The sequence below is a fragment of the Thamnophis elegans genome, chromosome 14 (assembly GCF_009769535.1).
Source record: "Thamnophis elegans isolate rThaEle1 chromosome 14, rThaEle1.pri, whole genome shotgun sequence".
Lineage (NCBI taxonomy): Eukaryota > Metazoa > Chordata > Lepidosauria > Squamata > Colubridae > Thamnophis > Thamnophis elegans.
The window spans coordinates 36,105,697-36,129,064 of NC_045554.1; the positions used below are offsets into that span (position 1 = coordinate 36,105,697).

Sequence of the window (23,368 nt, forward strand, 5' to 3'; positions counted from 1 at the left end):
GACACAGCCAATTTCCTTGAGCGTCTATCCCTCCCTTCTGTGACACTTTGAAATACAAACCCCAAACACTGCAGGTCAAATGAAACAGCTTGGCTGCATCCACTTGGTATAGAAGTCCACCTGGCTGATTCCTTCCAATGCAGTGATTTGGTTAAATCGCTTTTTGAACTGAATCATCTCACTGAAATGCAGACCCAACAGTGGTGAGTTCCGGGCGGTACAGCCTGGTACGGGCGTACCGGTGCCAGCTGGGATTAGCAGCCACCGTACCGGAATGGTATTTCGGTGGGCCCACCAGCGTTCCTTACCTCTTTTTGAGGGAAACGGGTCAATTGTGCACATGCGCACAGCGTACGGCGCCTGCACGACCTCACCGAGCAGCTGGCCCGTTGCAGGGTGGTCGCCTGCGCATGCGTGCGCAGCGTGCATGCCCGAGGTGAATGTCCGGCCCCATCGCAGCGTACCGGTTGCGACGGGATCCGGAACCCACCGCTAAGACCCATCTACCCACCCAAGAGAAGCGTGTACGAACCTGCGTACACTGTTCAAGTTTTGTTCTGCCAAGGAGATATGTTTACGGCGATACTTTTTTTTCTTCTTCGCTTCTTTTCCGTATCATCACACTTTTCTTTTGATTCCCTGATATCCACAGGACAGCTAGCAATTTTACACAGTGAGACCGAAGGGGTTACAAAGCTGCTGAATTTTTTTTTTTAAAGAAATCCATTCTTTTGCTGAAGGTTAGAAACCGTTCTAACAACGATGGTCCTGTAATCTCCATTCCTAGCGTTGCGTAGGAACTGTAAGGCATGAAGGAATCCATTTCCCTCCGTTCTGTCGCTTCGCACAAGGTCCTTTTTCTTCACTCTTTAACTGCCAGAGACAGGTTCACAACACACTCACACATACTCACATACTTCTAATGTTGCCACGAGCTCCTTTTTTTTAAAGTACTGATAAGTCGTGGCAGGATTTTGATTTGGCTTTAAAGGCCATTTTCTTGTTGTTTTTGGCCACCATTTTCCCCAGGAATCGTTTGGCTTTCTTACTGATGCTCTCTCTCCTCTTTGTGTTGGCCATCCTTCGGGCGTTGTCCTCTTTGCTATCTTTGCGTAGCCGGATCTGCCGGACGATCCCCTCGAAGAGATCTTTGACGTTGTGATGAAGTGCGGCTGAGGTCTCGATAAACTTGCAGTCAAAGACAACGGCACAAGCCCGTCCCTCTGCGGGGTGCAAGAGAGAAGGCCAAGATTAGTTCAACCGTGCAGAATCAACGCAACACAAACTCTGGATTTGGATGGGAACGGATCATAGGTTAAGAGTTGGAAGCTGTAGGATAGGAGATTGTGCAAGTGTCGGCATGAAAAAGAAAGGGTATCTCGGGTCAAGCAGACTCCTAAAGTAGTCCAAGATTGTCTTATCAAGAGGACAATGGAATGAATGCAGATACTTTGCTGCTTTCTTGCAGCTGTATCTCAGAAGTGGAATGCCTGTTTTCCATGAAGTTCAATCTCCAGAAAGAGAACTCCAGAACCTCAATCTCCAGAAAGAGATCTCCAGAACCTCAATCTCCAGAAAGAGAACTCCAGAACCTCAATCTCCAGAAAGAGAACTCCAGAACTTCAATCTCCAGGGGGGGGAACTGTTCCCTGAAATAACTACAGCTATGGCCATTCAATACAGGTAGTCCTCAACGTATGACCACAACTGAGCCCAACATTTATGTTGCTAAGTGAAACACTGGTTAAGTGAGCTTTGCCCTCCCATTTTACGACCTTTCTTGCCACTACTGCTAAGTGAATCACTGCAGTTGCAAAGTTTCGCAACACAGTTGTTAAGGCCATCTGCCTTCCCCGTTGACTTGGCTTGTCAGAAGGTCGCAAAAGGGGATCCCAGTATCCCGGGACAACTGCGACCGTCATAAAAACGAACCAGTTGCCAAGCATCCAAGTTTTGACCATGGGGATGCTGCAAGGGTCTTAAGTGTGAAACAGTGCCATTGTAACTTTGAACGGTCACTAAATGTGAATCGAGGACTACCTCTACTGACAATTCCAGATTAATGTAATCTTATCAGATAGGGAGCCATATTTGGGGGGTGCTCAGGTCTTTTCTGCTGCAGGGCCCACTTTGTGGAAGTAAGGCTGCCTTCATCACTCTTGAGGTCTCTCAAAACCTCGTTGGAGTGTCAGGCATGGAGATTCCAGGGAACTGGTGAATTATTGAAGTGGCACTCTTATTAACATCTATTTGCCTATATTTCTTCTTTTTAAAGCTTTGTCAGTTATAGCTTTTTAACATTTTTAGAATGATGACTGTTATACTACAGGTAGTCCCCAACTTACAACAGTTCAGTTTAGTGACCATTCAAAGTTACAACGGCACTGGAAGTTGTGGCATCCTCATTGTGTAATCAAAATTGGCATATATTTATGATAGTTATAGGGTCCTAGGGTTGGTGTGATCATTTCTGACAAGCAAAAGTCAAGGGGGATTCACTTAATGACCGTGTTACTAACTTCACAACTGTAGTGAAGTCTCAAGAAAAAAAAGGGAGCAAAACTTGACTGTCTAGCTTAGCAAGATAATTTCTGAGCTCATTTGAAATTATCATTCAAGAACTACCTGTATTTATTAATTTAACTGGGTTTTTGTTGGCTTTATACACTACACAGAGTCAATTATTTGTGAGATGGGTTCTTATCTATAGTTGACTAATAAATAAATAGTCTTAAATTACTCTAAGGTAACTTGCTAGATTCCTAGACCTACAAAAAACGGCCATTCATATTGGCCTGAGTAACTTTTCCCAACCTGGCTCAGTTGGTTACGAGACTCATATGACCAGCTAGTGTGGCATAAGAGGTAAAATGTAAAGGTTCCACTTGCACATATGTACCAGTCATTCCCGACTCTAGGGGGCAGTGCTCATCTCTGTTTCAAAGCCAAAGAGCCAGTGCTGTCCGAAGACATTCTCTGTGGTCATGTGGCCGGCATGACTAAACGCCAAAGGCTCACGGAATACTATTACCTTCCCACCAAAGGTGATTCCTATTTTTCTACTTGCATTTTTATGTGCTTTCAAACTGCTAGGTTGGCAGAAGTTGGGACAAGTAACAGGAGCTCACTCCCTTTCAGGGCACTAGGGATTTGAACCACCGAACTGCCAGCCTTTCTGGTCGACAAGCTCAGCATCTTAGTCACTGAACCACCACTCAGTAAAATTGAGACAGGGCCATGAAGATTATTTTCTAGGGGCAAAATCTTTCCCAGCCACTGAGAAGCTGCACTTCAAAAGGTTCATGGTTCAGTTCTCCACTATCATTCAGAGGTGCATTATGAGCTGGGAACACATAGCAACCATCCTTGTGGCTGATAAGAAATTCCATTTGTTTACTGTTCTTAACACACAAATGCACACAGATTTCCCACCCACCCACCTGTTCTTGTTCTTTGCTCCCATCCCATAAATCCACAGGCCTACAAATAGCCATGGTTACATGGCACAGTGGTTAGAGTATAGTACTACAGCTGACTGCAATCTGGCAGGTTGAATCTCACCAGAAGCTGGGACAAGTAACGGGAGCTCACTCCATCATGCGGCGCTAGGGATTCGAACCGCCAAACTGCCGACTTTTCTGATCAACAAGCTCAGTGATTGAGTTTAGGGTGGAATCATCTCTTACCGTCTACAGAGACTTCCCGTGATCGAACCAGGTCACTTTTGTTTCCAACAAGAATGATAGGAATATCTTCCATTTGCCGTGCCCTTCGCAGCTGAATCCTCAATTCAGACGCTTTCTCAAAGCTGACTTTATCGGTCACCGAATAGACGATAATGTAAGCGTCTCCCATCTTCATACAATGGTTCTGAAGCCACTGGCTTTCATCCTAGGATCAAAGAATAGAAACACAAACGTTGGCATTGCATCCGTTTTAATTCTATAGACATTATCCACCTTTCAACTTAATACTGAAATATAAATATTTTTTTTATACTCTTGTCGGTCAACTTGTGTTCAGGGCAGTTTGGAGTAGCGGTGGCAACTTGTTAAGTTTCATAGTTCCACTATCGTCTTTTTAGAGTTTCAAATTCTATCTTGTACACTGGGTAGAAAATGAATAGCACAGAATGCTGTTCCCTTCCCACCAAAGGTGGTCCCTATTTTTTCTACTTGCATTTTTACATGCTTTCGAACTGCTAGGTTGGCAGAAACTGGGACAAGCAATGGGAGCTCACTCCGTTACGAGGCGCTGGGGATTTGAACCGCCAAACTGCCAACCTTTCAGATCGACAAGCTCAGTGTCTTAGCCACTGAGCCACCGTGTCCTTTAATGCTGGCCTACTAGCACATATTAAAATGCATTCATGTAATTTTAACAAAATTTAACTTGGGGTATTCCCCATGAGTTTAACAATGAGTGTCTCAGAGTATTGGGGGGTTGGACTTCAAACAGTTGTTCTTTTGTTCTAAAGATTGATCATGTGTTAACACCAATGGAGAAGTAGATCAGTGAAGGAATCATATTGGAGCCCAAGGTTCTATAGATCTTAAGCAAGACTTGAAGATGGATATTACAAGATCAGCAAAAATTGAGATCCTAACTTCGTATTTATTCCATTTCTGTAGATGTTGAGATGGGAGGCTTCGTTGTAACTAAAAATAAATCTTAAGCTGTTTATATTTAAACTTGCACTTGCTGAAGCCCAAATTGAGACACAATGGGACAGTTCACATATTTAGTAACAAACCTTAAAACCGTGATTTCACAAGAAATCAGTCCAAATCACTGACCTTCCACACAAAATAGTAGATTTAAAAAAATGTTATGAGCTACGAAAAGGGGGATAACTGCAAATAATTGCAAATCAAATATTTGAAAAAGTAAATCTTTACCTGCTCCCATATGTCAAACACCACAAGAGATGCTTCTTCCCCGTCAACTATAATAGATCTGTCATATGTATTGCCTGAAAGACAAATCAAGGAAAAGTTAGGACAAAACGTTTAGTTTGCACAAAGGAAAAGTAATATTCTATCACAAAAAAAACCCGAATCCAGGCTGTACAAACCCAACTGAAATGTTAAAAAATAAAGTTAAGTTTTCAAGTTTCCAATAATTAATAAAAAATATCTTTCTCTTCTCCTACACATTTCCTCCCACCTACCCCCTCGAATTTTGCTTGGTAGAGTTATTGGAAATATTGCACCCAATTTGCTAAAACTTCAACTCATAAATGTAAAACCTCACTATATTGTTTGTTTATATTTTCTATGGCACTTATTGAAGCCAAGTAAATTTTGGAGAATGCAGGGGTGTCTGATCCAGTGATACCACTGCCCAAATGAAACCTAACCCTAAATACAAAATAAACGCAGTGGACAGCATGGATGTCAGAAATAGAGACTGATGCAAGATTGTAGACTTAATTTAACTTCTTTAAAAAGTTCAAAACGTTTGAACTTGCGCTCAAGCTGGTGTGTTTCAGCTGTCCGATGAATTGCAACACAAAACGTTTGAGCTTAATTGAGCCTAAGAACATTAGAGCAAATGATATTGTCCATAAAAACCCTACAGCTGCTTTCAATTATTTGTAAACCATTCTGACACAGGGGATGATAGGAAAAACCACATGGAATGAAGGTTACACCGGATTTACTTTTAAATATATTTTCTTAATTTTGGATGGGCTGGGTAAAGCAGGGATAATGCAGAAATATAAATGATATGTAATGAAATAAAGATCCATGCCACTCTCAATACATTTTACCTCTTTTCAAAGTATCAATAGGTACATAATCATTTTAAAAAATATATATTTTCATCATTTGGAACTGATGGAAGCCTCTCCAAAATATTTTTTTCTTAGTTTTAAAGGAATATTTTTAAAAGTAATTTATATCAGAGGATTATCAGGGTCATGTGTCATGCTCCACAACATGGGCATCCAACAGATGTGTGAACTTGAATTCCCAGCAATGGGAATTCAAGGTTGGGGGGTTCTGAGAGTTGAAGTCCACACATCTGGAGGGTACCCAAGGCTGCCTCAGCTAGGGGAAGAAGTCTCCTAAAATATTTAGAAACTACAATGTGAATTTCTTAGTATGTTTTACATGTCCAGTGGTTCAGTAAAGGAAGCAATGATGCACAGCGGGCAAAGCTGGATTTCCTTTTCTGTGTTTGGGGATTTCACTGTTTTAAAGACTAAGTCGTGTCTACTCCTGGCTCAGAATAAAACCTTTGCCGGATGCCAGCTTCAACATGGCAGGAAATGGGCATCACTAATTTCAAGAAGATGTGGGCAGAGGAGATGATGATGCCAGGGATGCAAAAATTGTACCAACAAAGGAGAATACTTGTAGCTTGGGGTTGAAAGGGTCCTTGGTGCTCTCTGGTTATTTCCAAGGCAGACGTTTCATTATCCAACTAGGAAACCTCATCAGTGCTAGTAAGGGTTTGCTAGCCCTTACTAGCACTGATATAAATCACCGATAGATGATTTGATTGCTTATTTGTACCCTACGACTATCATTAAGTGTTGAACCTTATGATTCTTGACAAATGTATCTTTTCTTTTATGTACAATGAGAGCATATGCTGTCAAAGAAAAATTTCTTGTATGTCCGATCACACTTAACCAATAAAGAATTCTATTCTATTCTATTCCATTCCATTCCTAGTCATCCTATTCTATTCTGATGAGGTTACCTAGTTGGCTAATGAAACATCTTCAAGAAAACAACCAAGCTCATTACCCAACTAGGGAACCTCATCAATGCTAGTAAGGAATGGGGTTTGTTAGCACTTACTAGCACTGACGATGTTACCTAGCTGGGTAATGAAACGTCTGCCAGAAAACAACCAAGCTCAGAGAGCACCAAGGACCCTTACCCCAAAACAGTGCTTGGGATTGACTATCCCGCCCCATCCTTACCCCCCATCAGAAAAGGCAGAATTACTCCTGGTTGGGGGGTGGGCACAAAGCCTCTGTCTCCACCCACCCCCACCCCCATCCTCAGCCCCCAGACTAGCCTGACTGGGTGGCTCAGTGGCTAAGACACTGAGCTTGTCAATGGGAAAGGTCGGCAGTTCGGCGGTTCGAATCCCTAGTACAGGTCTCCTGCGTGAGCAGGAGGTTGGACTAGATGACCTCCAACTCTGTTACTGTTACCTCACCTGCCTCCTCGGCATCCGGGCCGTCCTCGACGCCCCCGAAGATCCTGGCCAGGCTGGTCTTGCCCACGCCGTGCTCGCCCAGCAGCATCACCTTGTAGAGGCCGCCTTCCGAGTCGCTGCCGGACGAGATGACCGAATCGGAGGAGTCGGAATTCCAGCCCGGCCGCTGCGTCTCCTCCTCCTCTTCCTCGCCCGGGTTGTAGGAGGTGCAGCGCATCAGGCCGGAGAGCTGGCCCCGGGGCGAGGGCGGCAACGAAGACTGGAGGTCCCGCTCGTCCACCGGCATGCTGCGCCGATGGAGGGGTTGCTGCGGATGATGGGCCGCGAAGGGCATGCTGCCGCGCCGCTTGTCCAGGTATCGCAGTTTGTCGTCGCGGTTCAGGGTCATGGGGGGCTCCTGGCTGGAGAGAGACACGGAAAGGAGAAAGATCTCAGCGCGTTCCCACGACACCGGGGTTAATCCGGAGCAAACTCCGCGACCCCCCCCCCCCTTTTAGACTTGGCAAATGCCAAGGGGAAGAAAGGGACTCATAGCCCCCCCTTTCCCTCCCAGTCTCTTTAGCAATAGCGCTTAGACTTATAGTTATTTCATTTATTTATCTACTTTGTCACTCATGTACAAGATAACAGGAATAAGAATAAACATGAATAAGAATAAATTCGAATAAGAACACAGGAAATGGGTACAAATAAATGGGGGCAGTAGGACAGGGACGGTAGGCACGCTGGTGCGCGTATGCACGCCTCTATATGCGGCTATATGTGCGCTTCGCAGTGCTTTTACAGCCCCTCTCTTTACTCCGAATTCAATCCGGAGCTGCCGCCCGCAACCCCCTACCCTTGGTCCCTTTTCCTATTGCCGATTCCTAACCACGCTTCGGATCGCCCCATGCGTGGAAAAGGGGTTAGGGGGTGATGGTGAATGAGATCAGAAGCTTAGGAAATGGGGGGAATTGGTCCGTAACCCGGGGGGGGGGGTGTCCGTTAAACCGGATCGGTGGGCGGGTCCGCCTCCAAAAGAAAGAAATAAAAAGAGACCCGAAGGGTAGCAGAGAAATCGCAGCTACCCCCCCCCCCACCTCGAGCGCACAAGCTTAAGGTAGCCGTGGAAACAGTAAACAGTAACAGAGTTGGAAGGGATCTTGGAGGTCATCTAGTCTAGCTCTCGGCTCAGGAGACCTGGACTAGGGATTCGAACCGCTGAACTGCCGACCTTTCTGATCGACCATCCCCAAAACTTCGATGCGCGGAAGACCCATGCGAGACCCGTCCCTTTCTTTTCTCCAACTTCACCCGTGGAAAATCCCCGGGGAAAATCCCCGCTTACCCTTTAACAAACAAAACAAAAACAACAAAACACCCAGCCCATCTGCGAAATCCAACTTACCTAGCGAGCGTCTCTTAGGATGAAAGCAAGATGTCGAAACTCCAAAGGATTCGGCGGATTTTTGCGTTTTGATCTTTTTTTCCCACCCCGGAGCTGAACTGCCTCGGTTTATCTTCCTTGTCCCTCTCGCCCTGACTTTATAAAGAGGTTGCTACCCCCGGCCCCGCCCCTCCTTGTGACGTCACAATAGCCCCTAACCCAACCAGGTTCTGAATTAGAATTCTGGCGCCCCCCCCTCTCCCCCCCCCCCCCACGGTCTTCCCCTCCTCTCTTCTCTGCCTGGAAAAAGGTGCCCTACGGGACCGCGTTTAGTCACGGTTATTTCAGCACCCCGGCAGAAAAGCCAAACGCTGGTGTTTTCCGTCCTCGTGTTTTAAAAATATGAATCAACAGACGCGATTAGCCCAAGCTAAAAATATATATAATACTTCTTGTTAAAGGCAGCGGCGGCGGTTCAACAACTATGGGGTTTCCTTTTGGCTTGGCTAAGAAAATGGGCAGATTTTTAGAGTTACACCGAATTCTTGGCAGGCAGAAAACATCAACCGCGCCGAGCGCCAGATGAAAATTGATTTATGGACTTTTAAAATGGGTTTGAAAATAGTCAAGAGATGGTGGCAAAGTGCAGGACTGAACAAGAGTAGAGTAGAGTAGAGTAGAGTAGAGGAGTAGAGTAGAGTAGAGTAGAGTAGAGTAGAGTAGAGTACAAATAGAATAAGAATAAGAATAGCATAGAATAGAGTAGAGTAGGGATAGAATAGAGTAGGGATAGAATAGAGTAGGGATAGAATAGAATAGAATAGAATAGAATAGAATAGAATAGAATAGAATAGGAGTAGAGTAGGGATAGGGATAGGGATAGGGATAGGGATAGGGATAGGGATAGGGATAGGGATAGGGATAGGGATAGGGATAGGGATAGGAATAGAATAGAATAGAATAGAATAGAATAGAATAGAATAGAATAGAATAGAATAGAATAGAATAGAATAGAATAGTAGAGTAGGGATAGGGATAGGGATAGGGACAGGGACAGGGACAGGGATAGGGATAGGGATAGGGATAGGGATAGGATAGGAATAGAGTAGGAATAGAGTAGAGTAGGAGTAGGAGTAGAGTAGGAACAGGCTAGGGCAGGACAGAATAGAATAATATAGAATAACATAGAGTAAAATTAGATTAGACTAGACTAGACTACAATAGAATACTATAGAATAATAGAATAGAAATATAATTCTTTAATGGCCAAGTCTGATTGGACACACAAGGAATTTGTCTCCAGTGCATAAACTCTCAGTGTACATACCAACAACAAAGTGATAGGTCATAATCATAAATCTTAAGAAAGTTGTTAGAGACTGCTTTGGTTATTTCCTTCATTCACTGTGCAATTGTCAATTTAAATGATTTTTAGAGACTTGGGGAATCATGTCGTTTGAAACTTTAGAGGTAGGATCCAAAAGCTACAGGAAATACATCAACCCAGTTAGTGAAAGCTGACAGTGTGGTTTCCAATTTGATTGGGGTATTCCTATTCCTATAGTTCAGTTTCAAATTAGACTGAGATGAGAGCGCTTCAGAGCACATGCAGAGTATAGTAATGGCTGACTCACCCAGGTTGTGAGTTAAGCCTTATAACTGTGCATGTATCATAGCATAGTGACTTTGAATTGTTCACTTTTAGCCTTACTCAGCAAAAGCTGGTGACTTCACGAAGAGGAAAGGAATTAATGATAGGGTGGTAAAGCTGGATTTGAAAAAGTTAAATTTATATAGACATTCATATTTGCATCCAACTTCAAACTGGATGATTTTCTGATTTTAAACGTTTTAAAGACGCTTGTGTAGCTTTAGAGGAAATTCCACAGTTTTCACAATGACATAAATATTTCCCCAAATATTACATGACTTTCATTTTTCCTGGCTCCAGGGAAAATAATTCACATCTTATAGCATATCATTATTTCCGTTTCTTCACGGGGAATTGAACAGAGTTTTGGGGACAAAAAGAATATCTGTCTCAATATGATGTTTTCTGTTTGCAAATGCAATACACTAAATATAAGCACTGAGTTTTATTAATAGCCTGCCTTCTCATAGTAGCTGGGTAATCAATCATGTGTACTTCTCTTATCATTGTTGGCATCTTAAGTGTATTTGGCCTTCAAATGCATAAGAAAATAAAAATGTTTTTTTAAAATCTGTTTTGCAATCTTATTAGATCTGCATAAAATGTAACTAACCTAGACAAATTTATAGCTGCAGTTGTAAAACTATTATGGGATACAATTTCCCAGGCAGAATTCCATTTTGTTTTCCACCTAAAAAAAAAAATGAAAAAGCCTCTAGTTTTCACAGATAAGTTATAGTCACAACAAAATTAAGTCCACTTAGGGTCTACTGCCCTATGCACAATAGTATAGAGCCAATATTTGTGATGATCATTTACCATGACATTCAAAAAGGTAGGCAAAATATCAAATATATATTTTATGCTTCTGCTCTGTTACAATTGTAGAAGAACAAGTTGGTTCTTTCAAATGACAGTTGGAACAATTAATCAGTAGGATGACTTGCCTCCAGAGGTTGTGGGTGCACCAACACTGGAGGTTTTTAAGAAGAGATTGGATAACCATTTGGCATAGGATTTCCTGCCCGAAGAGCGGGTTGGACTAGAAGACCTTCAAGGTCCCTTCCTGTTATCCTGTTAAATACAAAAGAATGTCCTTCTACCTGAAAAATCAAGAGATTAGGGACAGGGTCCTGTTCGCAACTGCTGAGCGCTGAGGATTAAGTGGGAATATCCAAGGTAAACAAAACAGACAGATGGCATGGATTACAGTAAAGTTGCTCAAATACGAATCCCAGCATAGTTCCGTCAGCATGGCGAAAACTTTCCCAATGCCAGGCAGCTAGCCAGTTCTGCTCTCTCTCCAATCACATTCCGTTCTATTTTCCTTCACCTGCAGACTTCTAATAATTGACTGTTTCCTAACTCCATGCAGGAAATCTGTTTATCGTGGACTGCGATGAAAATCAAACAAGGAATGTCCTTGTCTCTCTTTAATGCAAAGTCATGGCCAGGTATGGGTACCAAAAGAAGGGAAATATACATAGGATAATGTAAAGTCTCTTTTTTAAACATTTTATTGAAGACGCTTGCTTGCTTTTATTGATTGAATCTATAGGCTCATCTCTAGGCCCATCTCCCCAATAAAGTGTCCCTTGTTTTTACACAGATAAAAGTTAAATGGGAAAATATATAAAGAAAAGTTAGAAAAATGATAGGCAAAAAGGAATACATGTAGAAATGGGGGGTGGTGGTGGTTAAAGTGACTTCTGATCTTCTTTGCAGCAAACTATCCCTTCTCCCTCTTTAAGATTATATTACAGAAATTCCTTCTATCCCATATTCAACCTCTTTTTCCAATCAGCAGATGAAGAAATCACCCTTTTCTTCAACCAAACTTGGTACACAGATGACAATCTCTGGAAAAAAATATTGTGGGGGTAAGATACCCCTAAAACCCCCTTGGGATGTGTGTTCTGTTAAGATGCAGCCTGTGGTGCCTTAAAATGGCTTCTACTGTACTGCCATAAAATGGCTTTTACTGTACAGTGCACTGGAGTTGCCATGGTAACAGCTTCACAGTACTCCACAAGGGGACTCCTTCTGATAATGGGGAAAATTCAACATTAGAAATGACGTTTGGTCCAGACATTTCCCCCCTATAAATAAATACCCGGGGAACGCCGGGTTATCAACTAATAAAAGTTACTCGTTGATTTATTCCTGACCAGAGAGGTCAGTTTTGTCCTTTCTGCTCATCTTTGCAATCCAAAGGGTGGGTATTTCAATGTTCCTTCATTGTTGGGCATCCAATAACCTTGCCGGAACTCCATATACAAAAATCAATCTCTCGTCTTTTGACGTGCCTGTAAAAATCAATGTGACAAAGTAGGAAAGTCCTCTTAGGCTTCCGACGAAACCACATCTGATGGGAATAAAAATTATGTGGAGAGGTCTCCAGTTCCACAGTCAATTAACCTGAAACGTCACCATCTCCTGACAGATTGATCAGCAGGTGCATTCACAGCAGCTGTTGAGTCATGCCTGGTATGCTTGCTTGTCCAGAGGAGGCCTTCGAAGAAGGAATCCCTCAGAGGGAACCGATGCTGGCTCCTGACCCCTTGTGAATCCGGAATAGCAATGATTTCCGTGTCCTTGGAAACCTCTAAATAAATCACACCCACACACTCACCACCACCATTATCTCCCATTAGATGAGCCACTGGCAGAGTGTTCTGACCCAGGTTCCCTTAAAAGCAAGAAACGGAGTCTTGGTCCTGGCAAAACCCCTTTTATTCCTTTCATTCACAGTCCGCAAGGCTTAGCAAACAGTCTTTCAGAGGAATGTTTATCAACACGAACCTTATCTCGTTTGGAGAGCTGCCAAATAACTATTTTCCGAACGCAGGGCAAGACAACACTTGGCACAAAGTTACAGTCTGAGGTTTAGCAATCTGGGGGAATCTAACCTTGTGGTGGGTAGACTATATTGGCGGTTTAGCCCGCAATGCATAGCCAGGCAGTTACCGTATTTTTCGGAGTATAAGACCACCTTCCCCCCCAAAAAAGAGGGTGAAAATTTGGGTGCGTCTTATACACTGAATGTAACCCCACCCACCCACCGGACCCAACCCTTTGCCCTCTGCCTCCCAGCAATTTACCTCTTTGCAGCAAATGGGGGGCTAGTGAGGCTTCAATAAGGTATAGCAATCCCTGCAGCCTGTAACAGCTGATGATCGGGAGAAAGTGAAAGTGAAACTTGCTGTTTGCTCCACTTGGCAAATTGCTGGGAGGCAGATTTATTTTTCTTGTGCTAATCAGGCTGTTTTCAGTTCAGTTCAGTTCACTTTATTTGTATGCCGCCCTTTTCCCTGGGGGGAGTCAGGGTGGTTCACAGTTCAAAAGGGGTGGGGGAAGGACAAACAATTTACAACATAAAAACATTACATCATTTAAGAACTCAACAGTCATACAATTCGAGTAGGGGTTAGAATCTTTAACCCCAGGCCAGCCGGGATAGCCAGATTTTAAGTGCGGCGCGGAAGGTCTGGAGGGTGGTGAGGGTCCGGATCTCCACGGGGAGTTCGTTCCAGAGGGTCGGAGCAGCCACCGAGAAGGCTCTCCTCTGAGTAGTTGCCAGTCTACACTGGCTGGCTGATGGAATTCGGAGGAGGCCTAATCTATGCGATCTTATCGGTCTAGTGGAGGTGATTGGCAGTAGCAATAGCAATAGCAATAGCAGTAGACTTATATACCGCTTCATAGGCCTTTCAGGCCTCTCTAAGCAGTTTACAGAGTGTCAGCATATTGCCCCCAACAATCTGGGTCCTCATTTTACCCACCTCGGAAGGATGGAAGGCTGAGTCAACCCTGAGCCGGTGAGATTTGAACCGCTGACCTGCTGATCTAGCAGTAGCCTGCAGTGCTGCATTTAACCACTGCGCCACCTTGGCTCTGCGCCACCTTGGCTCAGTAGGCGGTCTCTCAAGGTTTTCTGCAAAGCGATATGTCAATAACTATAAATGTCTATAGAATGTTCAAATTATTAGACTTATTTTTTTTAAAGACTCCTTTATTATTATTCTAGACAACTTAACAAAATGAAGAAACTTTTTAAAATAAATGCTTGATCTGAAGAGGCCCAGTGCTATTGTTTTAAAAAGTGCTATCCTTTTAAATAGCAGAGAAGAACTATACTTCCAGAAAGCACATCACTTTTAACAGCATCGGTACAAGTATAGTCTGAAATCTAACACTACAAACAGTGTATATCGTCTGTAGTGTTTGCTGCAAGGAGGCAAATTGTTGGGAGGCAGAGACAGATATTTTTCCCTTGTTTTCCTCCCCAAAATCTAGGCGCGTCTTATACTTCGGAGGACCTTATACTCTGAGAAATATGGTACATTTATTTGATAAACCAAGCGTGGAAATTAGGAAACCCAGGCATTTATAAGAATGGATTGCAAGCATTCTACAGTGCAAGAATCTGAACTACTAACAGTCAACGCAAATTGGTGGCAGATAAGAGACAATGGAATTCAAGGTGGACTTAGATCTCTTGAGAGCATGAAGGGACTCAAAACTAATGACACGTTTGACACCACCCTCCCTCAGGCTCAGCTGGTCATCTCCCACAGCACAGTTTTACACAAACCAGCAAGATCAGCCCGGGTGTTGCTTCTCAGCCTTAGGGCATTGTGAGTTCCACTTGTGATTGAAAGATTCCCCCCCCACACAGAGCTTGGCCACATTGCCACAACTGAGTGGGCATGTTGCTATGGGCTCTTATTTATTGTTTGGCTGCTTAGCTTCCCTATCTCCTTACCCTTAGGGGAAGCCTGCAAATTGCTCAACTGGCAGGGAAAGCTTGTTTCGGGTCCCTTCTCTTCCTAGCCTGTTACAGCCAGGAGTGTTAATGTGACAAGAAAAGGTCATGCCGAGCAGCCCTTTCCGCCTATCGCTCCGCAAAGAGACGGAGTTGTCAGTTAGAATTAGAGTCAAGGGGGAACAGGGACCAAGGCCATGTGAGCTCTGGGAACATCTGAGGTGTCACCCTGCCAAGCTGGCTGCTACAAACAAGCGAAGGGATTTGGCAGGGTCCCTCTGGGCATCCCGTAAAGCAGCTTCATCGCTTGCCAATTGAGCTGACATTCAGGCATAATTCAGGACTTTGGCACTGGCTGGTAATCTTGACTGTCACCACCATCATCGCCTTCCTTAGAATTCAATCCTGCCTTTTCTCTAGTCTAGGGATCTTTCTTGATTTTTCTTCCCCTCCCCGCAAATCCTTATGGCCAGACAGGACTGAGATTGATTGAGTGACTGCTTCTAAGACATCCAATGAATTCCCCTGGCTGAATGGGAATTGAGTCTTCCAATTGAACTGGATCTTAGTTCAATATTTTGACAATTACACCCCTGTGTATCTCTCTGTCTGTCTATCATCTGTCTGTCTGTCTATCTGTCTGTCTGTCTGTCTTCTCAATCATATATAGTATTCTATCATATGTCTCTGCCTGCCTATCTTCATCATCATCATCTATCATTTCTATCTATATCATCTATCTATCTGTCTATCTTTGTCATCTGTCTGTCTCTCTATCATCTATCATCATCTATATCAGTGTTTCTCAACCTTGGCGACTTTAAGTCCTCATCTATAATCTTCTATGATATGTCTCTGCCTGCCTGCCTGCCTGCCTGCCTTTCTTCTTCTTCTTCTTCTTCTTCTTCTTCTTCTTCTTCTTCTTCTTCTTCTTCTTCTTCTTCTTCTTCTTCTTCTTCCTCTTCTTCCTCCTCCTCCTCCTCCTCCTCCTCCTCTTCTTCTTCTTCATCATCATCATCATTCATCTATCATCATCTATCTATATCCTTCTATCTATATCATCTATCTGTTTATCATCTATCATCTCTGTCGGTCTGTCTGTCTCTCTCATCTATCTACCATCATATATCTATCTATCTATCTATCTATCTATCTATCTATCTATCTATCATCTATCTATCTATCATCTATCTATCTATCTCTTTTATATCTTCTATTACATTTTCAAAGGTTATTCGCAAATTCTGTTCTTTTCATATTTCAAAACAGTTTGCTGTGTGAATCAGTTACAGAAAAAAAGTGATCTCTGGCAATCTCAGTATTAATAAGCTCATGATGGGATCTGTTTGTGTAATGGCATGCTGGCTGGGGGATTCTGGGAGTTGAAGTCCAAAGGACTGAAAGTCGCCAAGGTTGAGAAACACTGGTCTAGACTCTCTCAGCTCCCTTCAGCAGTCATTGATGGGAAATATCAAAATATTCCATTCCATGGACAACTGTGCTCTTATGATTCCTCTGACATAGAAAATGTGCAGCATCTTCTGTTGCATTGTAATTTTGTACCCAACTTGCACAATGTGCTAATTTCACCTCTCTTAAAGGAATATTTGCGGAGAGGCGATCACAGTGCATCTCCTACTTTCTAACAGATCACAAGATCACAGTTACCCATCAGAGAACCGGGTTTTCCTCACTTTGGTCATGAAGGTGAGGCTGCAAATGTTGTCCAATAAAATTGTATTTCTTTGAAATTTTATTCCCTCCCCTTCTTTTTTTCTTTTGAATTCTTATTGTACAAGACATGTAGAATGTTGTGTGTGTTTGTGTATCCATATATGTATCAATGTTTTGTCAACTTTTCCAAGTTGAAATGCATGGCTTTGAAAGCTGGACCATGAGAAAGGCTAAGTGTCAAAGAATGGAGGCCTTTGAACTATGGTGCTGGAGAAGACTCCTGTGAGTCCCTTGGACTTCAAGGCAATCAAACCAGTCAGTCCTAGAGGAGATCAACCCTGACTGCTCTTTAGAAGGCTAGATCCTGACGATGAAACTCAAATATTCTATTATGAGAAGGAACTCAAATATTCTATTATGAGAAGGAAGGACTCACTGGAGAAGAGCCTGATGCTGGGAAAGATTGAGGGCAAAAGAAGAAGGGGACGACAGAGAAAGAGGTGGCTGGATGGAGTCACCGAAACAGTCGGCATGAGCTTAAATGAATTCCCGAGGATGGTAGAGGACAGGAAGGCCTGGAGGAACGTTGTCCATGAGGTCACGATGGGTCGGACACAACTTCTCAACTAACAACAATAACAACAACCAGTGTTGGTTAAAGACCATAATACAATTTACCTTCTCACATTTGCAGGACATGCACAAAAATGTGAGTCCGGTATTTTTTAATAAATTCTGTTCTATTTTCATTCCATTTATTTATAATACCTTCTATCTATTGCCAAATTTTGTGGCTCAGCTCTTCCTATCCAACCTGACCACCTGCCATGTGTGCAATCTCACACCAACTGTTGTGAAAGCCAACAGAACTGTAGCCAGAAGGAAACCCAGAGAAACAAGCAATAAGGAATCACAAGCTGGGAAGGCATGTTGCCTTTTTCAGCAATGCAAGACCACATTAGCAAAAAACAACCATTCCCAAAGCTCAATTAAAAAATAAGCATATTCAGTAACATTGAAATATTAAATGCCACTCCAAAACAATAAAGGGGGACTACACAGGGCTAACCTGAAACAGAGCATACTTGACTGGCTTAAAACCCATATTGTAGGAAAAGAACAGCCAGAGCTGGGGTGGGGGGCTGAGTAGAATAGAATAGCAGAGTTGAAAGGGACCTTGAAGGTCTTCTAGTCCAACCCCCTGCTTAGGCAAGAAACCCTACCACTACTTCAGACAAATGGATATCCAATCTCTTCTTTAAAACATACAGTGTTGTAGCATTCACAATTTCTGGAGGCAAGTTGTTTCACTGATTAATTGTTCTAACTGTCAGGAAATTTCTCCTTAGTTTTAGGTTGCTTCTCTCCTTGATTAGTTTCCACCCATTGCTTCTTGTTCTACCCTCGGGTGCTTTGGAGAATAGCTTGACCCCCTCTTCTTTGTGGCATCCCCTGAGATATTGGAACACCACTATCTTGTCTCCCATAGTCCTCCTCTTCACTAGACTAGCCATGCCCAGTTCCTGCAACCATTCCTCATATGTTTTAGTTTCCAGTCCCCTAATCGTCTTTGTTATTATTTATTTATTTATTTATTTATTTATTTATTTATTTATTTGACTTATATACCGCTTCATAGGGCTTGCAGCCCTCTCTAAGCGGTTTATTATTTTTTTTAGCAAATAGAGCAACTTGACCCCACAGTCCGGGTCCTCATTTCACCCACCCCGGAAGGATGGAAGGCTGAGTCTACCTTGAGCCGGTGAGATTTGAACCGCTGAGCTGCAGATCACAGTCAGCTAAAGTGGCCTGCAGTACTGCACCCTAACCACTCCGCCACCTCGGCTTTGTTGCTCTTCTCTGCACTCTTTCTAGAGTCTCCACATCTTTTCTACATCGTAGTGACCAGAACTGAATGCAGTGTTCCAAGTGTGGCCTTACCAAGGCCTTATAAAGTGGTATTAACACTTCACGTGATCTTGATTCTATCCCTCTGTTTATGTAGCCTAGAACTGTATTGGCTTTTTTGGCATGTTAAGTGTGTCATGAGCTTAGAGTTGTTATGTTCCCACAAATGGTCCAACTCCTCTTTGACTTCCTTTGACTGTTATCTGACGCCGACTTAGTGTTGAATCTTAGTGAACTAGATTCTTGTGCATAGCTTAAGCAATCCATCGTTTGAACTGCAAGTTAAAATATGGCCCAGATCTTTTGCTCCTGACACAGATATGGCTATACTTGTTAGGAGCAGAGAAAGCAAAGAAGTGTTGGGTTGTAGAAACCGTGGTTTCTTCAAGGTGCGGCTTGGAGCAGGTGGTCCACCTTCTCTTGCCTTCAAATTCTTTCAGAAAGTGAGTGGGTCATCATCTAATTTTGGGCAACTGTTATACAGTATTTAGGTCTGGTCTTCTTATTTTTCTCTCTCTCCCACCCCTGTCCAGAGTGATGCAAAGGATAGGTCTTAGGGTCAGAATTTGAGAAGCTTCTTCATCCCTTGCTTGGAATTTTAGGCAGCTGAGTTAGGAGCAATAGATGTGATCACCCTCCATTCCACTGACATGCTATGTTGGGAATAAATTCAGGAGATGAGCTCAGTGGTGATTCCCCCCCCATCGGTTTCTCTCTCTCTTCTCCACTTTCCACCGAACACGTTTTTCCTTGCTCACTGTTTCAAGTTAAGGGCAAAGAATGGAACACACATAGTTGTGGGTGAGAGGTAACGTGTGTGGCTGTAGGTGCATAAAAAGAGGCCTTCCTAATTACTTAGGATAGATATAGCAAAGGTGTGTAGAACAGAGAACATACAATAGGAGTTGGAAGGAACCTTGGAGGTCTTCTAGTCCAACACCCTGCTCGAACAGGAGAGGCTCTATCAGGAGTGTCAAACTCAAAGCCCGCAGGATGCTTAGATCTGGCGCACGGGGCTGTTGTGGCCCGCCAGCAGCCTGCAGAGTTGGCAGCAGAGTCGAACAGTGAGGAGATTGGGAAGGAACCTGGGCCAGTCCTGGAGTCTGGGGAAGGCTCTGATGAGGGCTCTGTGTCGGAGGCAGAGAGGGGGCCAGATGCCAGTTATCAGCTGCTTTCAGAATTAGACATCAGTGAGGCAGACGAACAGCTGGAGCCTCTTTCCAGTGTGTGCATGCACAGAGCTGCCAGATGAAGGGAACAGCTAAAGAACAGGGGTCGACTTGGGAGTAAGGCCACAGGTGGACAATGAATGGTCCCTCCCAAAGGAAATAAAAGAGGAGCATAAAGGGAGTGGAGTTTGCAGGAGACAATTAGTTCACTTAATTGGTTCGTGACTCGGCCTGGCAGCTCTCTAAGCCAGATAAGGTCTGTGACTGTAAATCCTCCCTTGGAATAGCAATAGCAGTTAGACTTATATACCGCTTCATAGGGCTTTCAGCCCTCTCTAAGCGGTTTACAGAGTCAACATATTGCCCCCAACAACAATCCGGGTCCTCATTTTACCCACCTCGGAAGGATGGAAGGTTGAGTCAACCCTGAGCCGGTGAGATTTGAACAGCCAAACTGCAGAACTGCAGTCAGCTGAAGTAGTCTGCAGTGCTGCATTTAACCACAGCGCCATCTCGGCTCTGGAAGACTTTGCTGGATGTGAATGAGCAGAATTCACAGTAAATTAATAAAAAAAGTTTTTTTGTTGAGACAAAGAGTTTGCTTCATACTCTTGGGAAGCCTCGGTCAGAACGCTTGGTTAATTTTTTGGTGGGCTAGTTAGCTCAACCCTGAGCTATAAATATTCTCTTCCATGTTGTTTTTCTCAGCTCCCTCGTAGGAAAATAATTATTCTGCCAGAGTTTTGCTAAATAACATAGAGTGGGGCTACGTGAGGAGAAAGGAACCTCCATTTTCTTCCCACAATGCCCTGCACCTGCAGGAATGTGAGGTTCACACATTGTAGAGAGAGGATGCTCAGCAGTTGGTGCTGTTGTCACTTGCCAGGACAACACATTTATACACAAATAGATAAATCCTTGAAGGCGGGGGAGAAAAGAAGCTGTTCTATTTTCACTTCTTATGTCCCACTCTAAATAACTATTGGAATGTCCTTTCTCTCTCCATCCCTTTTGACCCTGGAGAAATTCAGGGAATTATTCACAAAGTTTCAGTCTATAGATAGGATGTAGAACTTTGAAGACACTTTCTGCATAATACCCACTCTTCCTTCCTTCCTTCTTTTTTTCTTTTTCTTTCTTTCTTTCTTCCTTCCTTCCTTCCTTTCTTTTCTTTCTTTCTCTCGCTCTCTTTCTCTTTCCCCTCCTCTTTCTTCCTTTCTCTCTCTCTCTTTCCCCTCCTCTCTCTCTTTCTTTCTTCCTTCCTCTCTCTCTTTCCCCTCCTCTTTCTCTTCCTCTCTCTTTCCCCTCCTCTTTCCCTCTTTCTCTTCCTCTCTTTCTCTTTCCCCTCCTGTCTTCCTCTTCCTCTCTCTCTCTTCCTCTCTCTTTCCCTTCCTTTCTCTCTCTCTCTTTACTCACCTCTCTCTTTCCCCTCCTGTCTCTCTCTCTTTCTTCCTTCCTTCCTCTCTCTCTTTCCCCTCCTCTTTCTCTTCCTCTCTCTTTCCCCTCCTCTTTCCCTCTTTCTCTTCCTCTCTTTCTCTTTCCCCTCCTCTCTTCCTCTTCCTCTCTCTCCCTCTTCCTCTCTCTTCCCCTTCCTTTCTCTCTCTCTCTCTTTACTCACCTCTCTCTCATTCTCCTCCTCCTCTCTCTCTCTCCCTGTCTTTCTCTGTCTCTCTCTCCCTCCCTCCTTTTAAGTATTTCTAGGACACTTTTAAGATGAGAAAGTTCTCCAAAGCCTTTTAATCCCAATAAAATCCTCCTCCCAAACTAAAACATGAACACAATCCACCTACATCAGTGATGGAAATCATTCTATTATAGTGTTGAAATAAGATTCAGTTACAAACTGAAAAGTCCAGGAAATTACCATGCATTAAATACCTGCAAGTACTCAAGAAAGTTTTGAGCGAATCTATACATTTTTAAAGATTCTTTAAAAGTTTGCAGAGGGAGTCAAATAGACCCTAGTGGTAATACAGGAGTGAAGTCTTAATACAGTCTCTCTGATATTTACCAATTAACAATTAACCAACGGAATAGCTTGCCTTCACAAATTGTGGCTTCTCCATCACTACAAGCTTTCAAAAAGAGACTAAACAACGATTTGTCTTAAATGATGTAGGGTCTCTTGCCTGAACAGGGGGTTGGATTAGATGACCTCTGAAGTCCTTTCCAACTCTATTGTTCTATGTCCTATGTTCTAACTAAGAACCTCACAAAAATTATTCTGATTCTTCACTTCTGATCTCCTAGGACACCCAGTCCCATTCCAGAATTCAAAACCCAATTCCCCCAAACTTAATAAGCTCTATAGCAGTGTTTCTCAACCTTGGCAACTTGAAGATGTCTGGACTTCAACTCCCAGAATTCCCCAGCCAGCGAATGCTGGCTGGGGAATTCTGGGAGTTGAAGTCCGGACATCTTCAAGTTGCCAAGGTTGAGAAACACTGCTCTATAGCATACATCAGCTAGCCGCGGAGTTCATGATCTAACAGATGCTAATAAATCAGCTCAAAAATTGATTCTCTTTCCCCCCCCCCCCCAATTGCCATGCTGTGCCATCAATCAAAGCAAAGCGAAACAAAAATGCTTTCCAGATTCCAGAGGTCTGCTATGTTGATCCAACGGAATCTTTCTCATAGGAGTTACATTGTCCCTGGGGGTCAAGAGTGGGCGCTGCAGGAAATTCTTGGTCAGCATGGTCATTCATTGTCCGTCCTGATGAGTGGGACTTTCCACCCATTGATCACTTTCTAAAATCCAGGATCAAGTCAGTACCCAGGTATTTATGTGGGGGGCAAGGGGATAAGCAGAAAGCTGGTAGTTCCTTAGCAGATGTGATTCAATCTAGACGCTGAGTTTGACCCTATTTTTTTTTTTATTTTCTCTTAGTGCTTAATAATAAAAGATAAGAGCCAATTTTGTATAGCGATTAAGGCACCAGGCTAAAAAGCAGGAGACTGGGAGTTCTAGTCCCACCAGGAGACTGGGAGTTCTAGTCCCACCTTAGGCAGTTAGATGGCTTTTGGTCAATCACCCTGTCTCAGCCCACCCCCACCTCAAAGGATTTTTCTTATGGAAGAAATAGGGGGAGAATTAGGTATATTTGCCACTTTGAATTATTTATACAAATAACAAAGCCCAGATTTTTGTTTTAAAAAAATTAAACGCCCCTCCCCAAACCCTCCCAAGTTCTCTTTTCTATGGCACCAAGCATCCAACCATTACAGCTGAGAAGTTCAGCGATCCATGCCATCTGGTATGGGTCGAAAATGGGACACTCGGAGGCTAAAAATGGGACACATGGAGGCTGAAAATGGGGCGTGCGGAAGCAGCGATAGCAGCGGCGGCGATGGGCGGTGACAGTGGCGATGGACAATGGCGATCCCACAGCCTGGAACATACCATCTTCCTTCCTTCCCCAGTTGGCTTTGTGATCCACCAGAAGATATCAGAGTGATCAGCATTTTCGGGGGTGGCCAACTATTTAATGATGGGGAGTGGAGGGTGGGGGTCAGGTGTGGGTTTTGGCTTCTGTTACTGCCGGTTCACTCAGGACACGCTTCACACTTGTGTGCGCTTGATGCACATATGCGCAGTAGTAAAAAAAAAAACAAGATGGTGCCGCCAATAGAAATGGTTCAGGGGCATGGCCAGCC

General features: G+C 43.5%; 1 protein-coding gene across 1 annotated transcript; it reads right to left on the reverse strand.

The window, feature by feature from the left end:
* Positions 1-298: 298 nt before the first annotated feature.
* Positions 299-8,654, reverse strand: RRAD (RRAD, Ras related glycolysis inhibitor and calcium channel regulator). Its single transcript, XM_032230946.1, has 5 exons — positions 8,567-8,654; positions 7,180-7,580; positions 4,899-4,972; positions 3,687-3,891; positions 299-1,223 (listed from the first exon to the last, which is right to left on the reverse strand). Exons 2-5 carry the CDS (start codon positions 7,565-7,567, stop codon positions 946-948), a joined length of 945 nt encoding a protein of 314 aa, XP_032086837.1. The 5' UTR covers positions 7,568-7,580; positions 8,567-8,654; the 3' UTR covers positions 299-945.
* Positions 8,655-23,368: the final 14,714 nt, after the last annotated feature.